Here is an 11,053-nt window from a genome sequence, read left to right on the forward strand (position 1 = left end):
CAGCAGTCGATTGTCAACATGACAGAACCAGTATTTAACATGCAAACCTGCTGGAGCCAAAACACACCTTTCATGTGCAACTCCAAATATCTTTCACGCTTACACTAGGCCACGTATCAGGGGAAGTTTACCCATCAGAGGCACACATTAGCACTTACTATAGATCCTACTGAAAAAAAAGAAGAATTGGGGATAAAACTGGAAACCAGTTTTCATGACATATAAGTGCACATGTAAGTCTAGATAGTCAGATCTCCACCGTTCATCTTAATTTCTCCTTCAATATACAGTATATCATATTATATATATATATCAGGTCTACCTTCTTGTTCACAAACACTGCATGTGTTGCACAACATATATTAATAGTGTAAAATCCCTTTGTTTTTAGCTTTCACATATATTTCCATCCAACACTAGCAATAAATACATTTTTTGACCGTGGTAAAAGACAACACATTTGCAAAGAACAGAGAAAACTAAATTAAATATGTACATAGTAACCATAAATATATTAGATGGGTTTATACATTTTTAGGAACTATTAACAAGAACTTCAGCAGTAAAATGTAGGATATTACAACATAGAGACTAGTATGAGGTGCTGCTGCAGTTAGGCTACCATTACTAACCGCGATGTAACCCACTGTAATCTCAACTTTGATTCAGTAGTGTATTAAAAGGAATTGTTATATTGCTGTAAAGTGGTTATAATGGAGTTTGTGTGTGTTTGAGGGTCACACGCTGAGCACCACGCTGGATGGAGAGTTGGAGCGTGGCAGAGCTGTGATGTTCGTCACGGTGCCGGGGTCCAAACCGTTCACTCTCCTGCTGTGCTCAGAGAAACATGAGACTGAGGTTAGATGCTTCAAATGAGGCATTTGTGCCCTGTACAATACAAGCCTCCAGACCATTCATACTACTGCTAGAATTGTCGCTAGTATTTCTTTTCAGTCCACACCAACTGGATAAACTAGACAGAATTTAGCACAAAATAGCTCTATGAGACAGAAACAGGCTATTGAAAGGTTTCCCAAAACCAAATGGATAGTTAATATGCGTAGAAAAGCTCACAACGCGAGTAGGTCAGAGTGAATTGGTGTAGATAAGCAAGCAGCACAAACTTTAGCTCTGAAACTGTAGATTTTCTCAGGCAGAGGTCTAAAACAGCCCAGACTACTCAATACGGCCCCCGGAGACACACACCAGACACAAACACTCTACTGTCCATCTGTACAAAGGTAATTTGATGATGTCCAACAGCTACGCTTCACTGTGTCTGTTCGTGTTACCTTGAAACACACAAACATAATAAGTGTACTGCACCATTATAAAATCAAATCACTAAAATGTACTGGAGACTGCGAAGGCCTGTTGTCCAGATCTAAACACTCTGCATCATCTTAGCTCATCTATAGTTCTGATAGGTCTTACGCAGCAGAAACACAAGCCCTGGGCATCCTCTCCATGCCCTTTACCATCCACTGATACTCAAGCTACAGGACAAACTGATTCAGCACTGCAGTGAACGCGTAACACTGCGGTAGAGGTGCGGATCCTCCACCTGATCCAATAAACCCTCAAATATTCTTGAGATGACTCTTTTTGTCTTCTCAAATAGATAAAATGGCAATAAAGCTTCTTATTTTTAAGAACATGCTTAAAGTCAACATGAAATTAAAATGGATTCTGTTTATTTTCATAATACGAGTTCCTGGTGTTATTATGCATAACTAATAATTTTTTTTAAATGTTAGTCTTCCTAATATTTCGCAAATGTTTGCCTCTGAAACTATTTATTTTCAACTGATTTCACATTTAATGCTCAGGTTTAGCTACTGTAGCTCTACTGATCTGTTCTGGTACACTACAGTTAAAAAAAAAATTTTTTTAAAGAAGAAAATACTTTTATTCAGCAAAGATCCATTAAACTGAGCAAAAGTGATATAACGACTTAATAATAATGTTACAAAAGATTTCTATTATTTAAAAAAATCTTAATGACCAAACTTGTGAAAAGTAGTATAAGTAATGCCCACTTTTCTCTTATCTGCATGAATCATAGAGGTAACCCCTATATTTTTTCTTCTCATTGAATATTTTGTTTCATTCAGAAATACGTCATATTATGTAAGGCGAGTTGCAAATCTCGTTTCATGTTGACTTTAATAAGAAAAATGAACTTGATCTATCTAATAACTGTCTAATCCTGTAATTAATTTCATACCGACAGACAGATGAGAAGAGAAACTTAGTTTAGCACTCTGGGTGAACTCCATAAATGTATCTTTTTTTGTTAGAGAATGTTCATGTTTTGACTCTGCAACTAAGAGTCAAAACACTGGCCCAGTCCTCTCACATTTAGTTAAATTAACCACATTTGAGCAAACCTATGGAGTGCACCTTGACAGACTATTTGAGCCACCACCAAGATGTTAGTGGAGATGATATGATCTTAACCTAATGGATTATTATACTCTAAGTCATATGTAGGGGATTGTTAACCAGCATGCATGGACCCCCACATAAAACTGCTAGTCGGATCATTTACCCAGAAGCAACGCAGGGAAAATGACCCTCTCTCTTCTGCTGAGGAGAGAACACACAGAAGTCTGAGAGAATTTTATATCCTGCATCACTTAAACTCATTATTACAATCAATCTGCAGTTAATTTCAATCCTCACATTAAAAACACACAAGAAAATTAACAATTGAGTACTGAAACCTTTTTTATCCTTATTTATAGCCTTTCTGTGAACTGCTTTCAATAGAAACCAGGAGGATTTCTAGGATACAATGTAATTATGGGTAACGTAGATTAAATAAGGTAACTGTTAATCAACATCTAAAGGTTTATTGATTGGGTTTTCTGAACTGTGGCAGAACAAAATAGCCGACTCACGCTTTGTCAAAGTAGGATGTGTGGAGAGAGTGAGAGTAATTTGAAATGTCTCCGTTAATCAGATTGCCGTTGATGTTTGTGACATAATTCTTCCTGGCTGCCTGGTCCCTGGCAAAATTTCGACAGGCTGCGAGCTTAGACTCTAAAGCCTATGAAACAGTACAAACACTTGGATTAGACACCAAATTCACACTGTGATCCACAAACAAAACTGGGAACAATTATTTGTCTGAATAACTTTCATATTTCAAAAGTTCAGTCTACAGCATTTACACACCCCAACTTTGCGCAGTAAATCGCCAACAATATTGAGCGCTGATATTCTAGCAGATGGAGTGAGGGCTGCATTAGTGGAGCTGTTGGCCAGAGCTGCAAAAGACAAGAACCAAGTGAGTCATGCAAACGCATGTGGCATCATATACATCTCAGAAAGAAATGTAGCCGTCTACCAGTCTGGCTAGTGAAAGTATTGTCCAGGTTCTTGCTGATCGGTGTAGCCGGCAGAGACAGGGAGGCCTGGACTGCGGAGTCTGTTTTGTCATTGTCTGGAGTTGGAGAGCTGGGGGCCGACATTCGTGTGACCTCGGGCCGGCTCTCTCGCACTGTAAGCTCTTGCCGCAAATCTACAAATGCATGTTAAGATAATGAGCACGATATAGATCCGTAACTTTCACTTGCAGAATATAATGTTGGTCTGAGTATGTAACATGACTTCATTCCACAAGCAGACAGGAAAAGTTTTTTAGTGACAGAAGAACTGGATCTGTAAACATCACTTGAGCAGCCTGGAATGAGGAACTAGCTGTAATTACAAGATAAATACCTCTAGCTTCATCTTTTAGTCTCTGCACAGACACCAGGAGAGACTCCTTCTCATCCAGTTCACTCTCCAGAAAGGCGTTCCTCTCGATGGCCTGGTTCAGCCTTTGCTCAAAGTCCTCCAGAGATGTAATCGTGGCTCTGTGGTAGCAAAACATAGCGGAATAAAACGATAAATTACAACAGAATAGTGGAAAGGCATACAACCTACCAGGGCAGAAGACAACATATAATCAAAATAGAGCCAATTTTCATTTCTTAATGTGTCACTGTGCACAATTCATCAGTGTACATGATTTTAAGAATGTTTGTTTTTTTATAAACTCATCAGAATTTAAGTTTCACTTTCCATTAAACAATTTTTTCTGCTGATAACAACAAAGGGATTTCAAATGTTTAGGGTCAGTAAGATTTTTTTAGTTAATAATAATAATAATTCAGCAATAAGTTAATATTTTTATTCTGCAAGGATGCATTACACTGATCAAAAGTGACAGTAAAGACATTTATGATATTACAAAAGCCTTCTATTTCAAATACATTCTTCTTCTCTTCTCTCTATGCATCAAAGAATCCTAAAAAAGAAATCTATCAGTTTTCAATATTAAGCAGCCCTCCTGTTTTCAACATTGATGATAAATGTTTGTTGAGCACGAAATCAGCATATTAGAATGATTTCTGAAGGACCAATGTACGCTGAAGACTGGAGTAATGGCTGTTGAAAATCAGCTTTGCCATCACAGAAATAAATTAATTTTAAAATAGAAAACAGTTACTGTATCTTTGATCAATTCAATGCATCTTTCAAAATTATTTACAAAAATCCTACTGACCCAAAACTTCTTACCTCTAGTGTAATTTCCCTCCGAATATATTTCTTTAGGAATTATATCACATTATGGATTTTAAATGCATTGTGCATGCCATTTTATGTCATCTTTCGAGAAGCATTCTGGCTGTGATACAGTAGTGAAATGTATGGTGAAGTAGTGACCTCTTAGCTCTCTCCAGGTCGTCATTGGCCTGCTCTAGCTCTCTGACATATTTATGCAGCTGCTCCTTGATGCCTCGAGTCTGGCTGAGGTCGTCCTCCAGCACTGAGACCTGTTTATAGCTCTGAGCATACTGATACTCCAGCTTCTCCTACAGGAAAGAGCAAGCAAAGACACACTCATTAGACTTGTCCTCGCTTTAATGTTCTTTACACACAGTCGGTCTGTGTTCAGCTCACACACTCTCACCTTGAGTGAGTCGAGCTCATGCTGCAGTCTCTCGTTGTCCGCCAGCAGGTCTCTGATGCGATGCTCCGCTTGGCCCAATTGTGTCTCCAGTTCTGTCTCCAGCTCTCTGCTCCCCTCTTGGAACTCCAGCAACTCCTCCTGTGCCTCCTTATAACTAAACACACAACAAGATACCATTTATCACTAATGACACATGCATAACATTTGCATATTCTATTTCTTAAACAGAGCTTGCCTTGCACTAATGAACACCAAAAGTTGTATTAAAACTCTGGCAAACCTTACACTTATGGTTCTGCTGAGGTGACTTAAATTTGAATTTACAATATAGTTCAAAAGTTTAGGTTAGCCATTTTTAAAATAAATGATTACTTTTATTTAACAAGGATGTATTAAATGTATCAGTATTATTTATATTGTCACAGAAGATTTATTTTTCTAACAAATGCTGTACTTTTGAACTTTCTATTCATCAAAGAATCCTGAAAAAACACACACACACACACACACACAGTTTCCACAAAAATATTAAACAGCAAAACTATTTTCAACATTGATAATAACAGCTGATGATGCAGCTTGAGCACCAAATCAGCATATTAGATTGATTTCTGTAGGATCATGTGACAGAGTAACTAGAGTAATGGCTTTGCCATCACAGGAATAAATTACTGTTTCAAAATTATTTTAAAATACATTCAAATGGAAAACTGTTACTTTAAATTGTAATAATATTTTAAAATATTACTGATTTTACTGTATTTTTGATCAAATTAATGCAGTCTTGGTGAGCAAAGACTTCTTTCAAAAACATAAAAAAATCTTACCGACCTCAAACTTTCAAATGGTACTGTACGTTTCCTGTCTAAGTGGGTGGTTCTTTGCCAAAATAAGCTACAATTAATAGACTTTAAACTACAAGTAAAACTCTAGTTACACAAAACTAATCAGATCCTAGAAATCAATAACTGTGAGGGGTCAATGAAACCTCACTGCAGGAACTACTCTACTCTTCAACTGAAAATAACAAATTCTGAAGACACATCATACACACAGACTGATAAGAAGTCATCAGAAACAGCAGTTTGGCACCTCCCATAAATACAAGGGAATATATTGTTATGTAATATTATTTCTTTCCTAGTTAATCCAGGAAATGCTACAAATATAATGAAAGGCCATCACAGTAGCATATTAACAGTGGAAATATGCACAGAACAATAAAGTTTCTGGGCTCCCAAAACCTTGGACAACTCACTGATTATACCATTATTTAATGAATGTGATCTACTAGCACAGTGTGAATGGGGCAGGCTGCATCTGCTGTAAATAACCAGTTTTGTTTACAGTGTACCAGTGACCAGGGGAGAGCACTGCCTTGGGCCTCTTTATGTAATCACCAGCCAGCATTATGGTTTGGAAGGATCTAAAAATGGCATCGGGGCAATATTTCCCTACCCAGCCATGCTAAAGCCACGTGAGCCAGGAGACAAGGAGACCAATAAAACTGTGCAGAAAGTATGTAATGCCCCGGCAGCACAGGAGAGAATCAACATCGCAACATCTGTGACTCATTTTTACATAGTCTCTGAAGTGCTGATTAGGGTGTTTTACTAGCAGGTCAGAACTGGGTAGATGGAGTTATCACATGTCAGCGAGACCCAGAGGAGCCTGCGCTTCAAATGCAAGTCTTAAATCGTTATGAACATAAGTGCCACACTAGAGATAACATGTGCTTTGATAAAACAGCTTTAAAGCATTTGGCAGTTAAACATATGATATGATACCAAAGCTATTTGTTTGTCATCAGTTACTATTAGTTACTATTGTAAGGCCCGTTCACACAAAGAACGCTAACTGTAAAGATAACTGTGACAATAATTACATCAACGTTCTTTTCACAAAGTCAGTTTGAAACTGGAAATGAGAAATGCTGCTTTGGGATGCAATTTACCAAGCAACAAGCTTGTTGTTTAATCTCTTTAGATTACAATGCCACTGAGACCTTTTCAATGGTAAAATCAGCAGCGGGAGCCTATATAAAATCACAAAAAGCTAAACCCGTTGAAGAAAATTCCCACTGTGGCAGATTGCATAATACTAATGTGACTGCCTTCAAACGTACAGCAACTTCCTCGATATGGCTCTCATAATGTAAGGGAACAGGTTGCATGGGTACTCCCAGCATTTAGAGGCAGTGTTTTGTTTATCCAACAGGCAATGTGAATAGCGAAGGCTGAGGACAACATGAAAGAAAGCTATCAAGTGTCAGACTACAAAACAGAGAGCTGAGTAACGCTCAATGCTGCTCACTGCACTGCCACTTACCTTTTCTTGTACTTGAGTGAAAGAGCCTTCCAGAAATCAATTTCCTCGTCTTTGGAGGTGAATTTTGGTATCATATTTGCATCCATGACAGATAAGCCTGTGACAAAGCATCAGCACTGTTTAGCATACAAAAATGTAACCAAAATTAAATACTGAAATTATTCATATGACCATTAATATTATGCAAAATGTTATGGTTTTTGAGGATGAAGGCATGTCACACAACTGGCTGCGTCTACCAAGTGACAGATGTGCCAAAATACTGAGTTTTATTGGATGCACACCTGTGATTTTAATCACAAAAGATATGGAAATTATTTTATCCTTTCTTCATAAGTTAAAAGTCTACACTACCGTTCAAAAGTTTGGAGTTGGTAAGATTTGTTAACATTTTAGATAGAAGTCTCTCATGCTCACCAAGCCTGCATTTATTTGATTAAAAGTATTTGAAAACAAATATTGTGAAATAATATTACAATTAATCTTTTTTCTTCTATTTTCAAATGTTTTAAAAAGCTGAATTTTCAGCAGCCATTACTCCAATCACACGACCCTTCAGAAATCATTATGTTGATTTGGTGTTCAAGAAACATTTCTTATTATTAATGTTGAAAAATCTTCAAAAGAAAATTAGAAATCTTTTGTAAGCGTATTTATTTAGCTAACTATGCATTACTTGCATTTAGCATTACTTTGTATCCATGACCCAAACAGGACAGACCTGTGACCCATTTTTGGGTCACAACCCACCAGTTGAGAACAACTGAAATAGATCAGTCTCTGATTTCACAATCTGAATCTAGCAGCATGAACCTCAGTTCACCTCTCTGACTACTGCTGTCCCAAATAATCAATAGAACGGCATGCAGTCTGACCCAGCCCATAGAAGCTCCATGTGCCCTGTTCACACACGCCAGGACACATTCACCCTCTGGTTATAGGTCATTGTCTGACATAACATGACTCTTTACTTGGTAACTGTTATCTCAACACTAAACAGAAACAGAAGGACAGTCAAATAGTCTCTCTTGAGCCTTACCGGCACACCCAGACTTCACTACCTTTTTATTTTCTTTCTGTTTCCTTATTTAATTAATTCTTCCTTATTAATGACTTCTCATTGCATATCAAAATGAAGCTGGTGTCCTCTTAATAAAATACTTAAAAAAATCTGTTTTACTTTTTTTTTTAAATTGAGGGCTGGCTATAAATTGTGTGAAAAACTGTCAATATCTGATTCAAATCTATATTTACATTCTGCTAAAACAGTCGATCCGCAAAGGAAGGGGAAAATAATAATTAATAAATGAAGCATCCTCAGAGAATTTACAAAATGGAGAAAGGAAGAAAGGTGGAAAGATGTTTAAAGATTGATAATTAGCAAAAAAAAAAAATTATATAAATAATCCTATATATAAAATATGTAAAATTATACCTGCTGTTGCCATGCAGCTCAAATATATATCTAAACTACAGCTATTGCTATATAGAGAGGACAAAGTTAGAAAATAGTAAACCTTCAAATATAAAAAACAGCCTTAATATACAGAATTAAATATTGATTTTCAGTCACCTTAATGGTCATTATAAACTCTTAATGAGCTGAAGCGCTCTGCAGCACCAGATGACAGGCGTATTTACACTGTCTAACAGCTATACGATAAATATGTCTCCTCTATTTAATCATATCTACTACCAACACAAGTATCGAGGACCAGAAATATCACATCTGACATATTTCTCTCCAAATACCACTGACACCACCATAACCCTTCAATTTTCACTGTCGCGCTACATTAGCTTGCCAAGAGCTAACTGACATTAGCTAACAACAACAGTGATGATGCGCTTTGAATTGACACGAATAGACATGGTAATAATAATAAAATTATGTCTAAACGCATAATTGTGGCTATAGTGAGTGATTTGTTATATTCAGTTTCTCTCAGATGATGTTGATGGAGCGAAGGCAGGGTGTTGTCTTATTTCTAATGATCTGTAGCAGTAAATCAGTGACTGGTATTATCATCTGTGATGTTTAAAGATCTGCATCTTGTGTAAAGATTGCGATGTGAATTAAAGAGCTCACCTGCACATTTCCAGGATCTTTAACGCGGATAGTAGGACTGACTGTGATCCAAGCACAGCCTTCAGTATTTCAGCATCAACGCGGATAGTAGGACTGACTGTGATCCAAGCACAGCCTTCAGTATTTCATCTTTAACGCGGATAGTAGGACTGACTGTGATCCAAGCACAGCCTTCAGTATTTCATCTTTAACGCGGATAGTAGGACTGACTGTGATCCAAGCACAGCCTTCAGTATTTCATCTTTAACGCGGATAGTAGGACTGACTGTGATCCAAGCACAGCCTTCAGTATTTCAGCATCCTCTCTCTCTCTCTCTCTCTCTCTCTCTCTCTCTCTCTCTCTCCCTCCCTCCCTCCCTCCCATGTCGTTTTTATGTTATTTATCTTATTTACATGACGGCATGTCATTTCTTTCTCTACGTTACATGGTCGCACTCTCTGCATCGCGCACAGCGGAGTTCCGCCCTAATGCGCACAGTCACACACACAAACGTGCCCGCAAACTGAAAGCCAAATGGTTCAGAATTCGCGTGCTTTTCACCGCCGTATCAATATTAAAACGCCATTTTCATAACGCCGCTAGGCGATAAGTTAACGGCAGACACCACCACGCGTTAAAATAACGCCACACACCGACCGACGTTAAAGGGGTCATATGATGCTTTTTTAAACATCATTATCCGGGTGGATGACTATGAGGTCGGCGTTGCACATGCGCTGGTGAGTCTCGTGAAAACCAACCTTTGCTTTTTATTTAACTTCTTTTGGACTGATACACTGCAACGCCTGCTGAGTGCCATTAAACAGCTTGAAAGATCAAAGACCATTTTTAATATAACTCCGACTGGATTCGTCTGAAAGATGAAAGTCATATACACCTAGGATGACTTGAGGGTGAGTAATTTATGGACTAATTTTCATTTTTGGGTGAACTAACCCTTTAAATAAGCGCCGTTAGGCAATAAGTTAATGGCAGACGCCACCACGCGTTAAAATAACGCCACACGCTGACCGACGTTAACACCCTCATGTGGTGCTCGGGTCCTTTTTGCTCTGAAAAAAATATATTTTTCCCGAAAATACTAGTTAATGTTATCGCATTGGACTGAAATTTTGTGACTTTGTTCACAAAGGGTATAACTACTTCTAAAAAAAATTTTGATCATTTTCATTCTTTTCTGGGGGAGATTTTTCACCTTGTTACACCTGTGATGTTCCAGGGCAAAAATTACCCGGCCTCAAACAAATACTTATAAATCACTCATTATGCTATATTATTATATTATTAATAATTTTCACAATATTAAATAAAAACTGATGAAAATTTGCACTGTTTATCGCACTAGTGTACTTTAATGTTTAATCAGGAAGTTTGCTTTTAAATGCTTTTATTTTGTACAAAATGGCACAAAGTCACACTTGTGGTGTTCCCAGGCAAAAATGACCCGGCCTCAAAAAAATTGCTAATAAATCACTCATTATGCTATATTATCATCAAATATTGGATTCAATGTTTTTGTCAACTTCTTTTCTTTCATTTAGGACTGGTTTTGTATTTATATTTGCATCTGATTAATCGTAGGCCTCATTTATCTGAAAGTAGGCACCTAATTTTTTGAGTGAAAAAGCATTATTTATGAATAATTTTCACAATATTAAATAAAAACTGATGA

General features: G+C 37.4%; 1 protein-coding gene across 3 annotated transcripts; it reads right to left on the reverse strand.

The window, feature by feature from the left end:
* LOC107582761 (nuclear distribution protein nudE-like 1-A) lies at window positions 1-9,457 on the reverse strand. Of its 3 annotated transcripts, XM_016268749.1 has the most exons (10): window positions 9,381-9,457; window positions 7,292-7,388; window positions 4,964-5,117; window positions 4,717-4,865; window positions 3,727-3,863; window positions 3,353-3,526; window positions 3,181-3,272; window positions 2,904-3,052; window positions 2,552-2,586; window positions 753-831 (listed from the first exon to the last, which is right to left on the reverse strand). In XM_016268749.1, exons 2-10 carry the CDS (start codon window positions 7,375-7,377, stop codon window positions 821-823), a joined length of 987 nt encoding a protein of 328 aa, XP_016124235.1. In that variant the 5' UTR covers window positions 7,378-7,388; window positions 9,381-9,457; the 3' UTR covers window positions 753-820. The 3 variants fall into 3 exon arrangements, with proteins under 3 accessions (XP_016124234.1, XP_016124233.1, XP_016124235.1); XM_016268748.1 differs by lacking the exon at window positions 2,552-2,586 and having other exon boundaries at window positions 1-828; XM_016268747.1 differs by lacking the exon at window positions 2,552-2,586 and having other exon boundaries at window positions 1-831.
* Window positions 9,458-11,053: the final 1,596 nt, after the last annotated feature.

This window comes from Sinocyclocheilus grahami, unplaced genomic scaffold (assembly GCF_001515645.1).
Source record: "Sinocyclocheilus grahami isolate Dianchi unplaced genomic scaffold, SAMN03320097.WGS_v1.1 scaffold47.1, whole genome shotgun sequence".
NCBI classification, from domain to species: domain Eukaryota; kingdom Metazoa; phylum Chordata; class Actinopteri; order Cypriniformes; family Cyprinidae; genus Sinocyclocheilus; species Sinocyclocheilus grahami.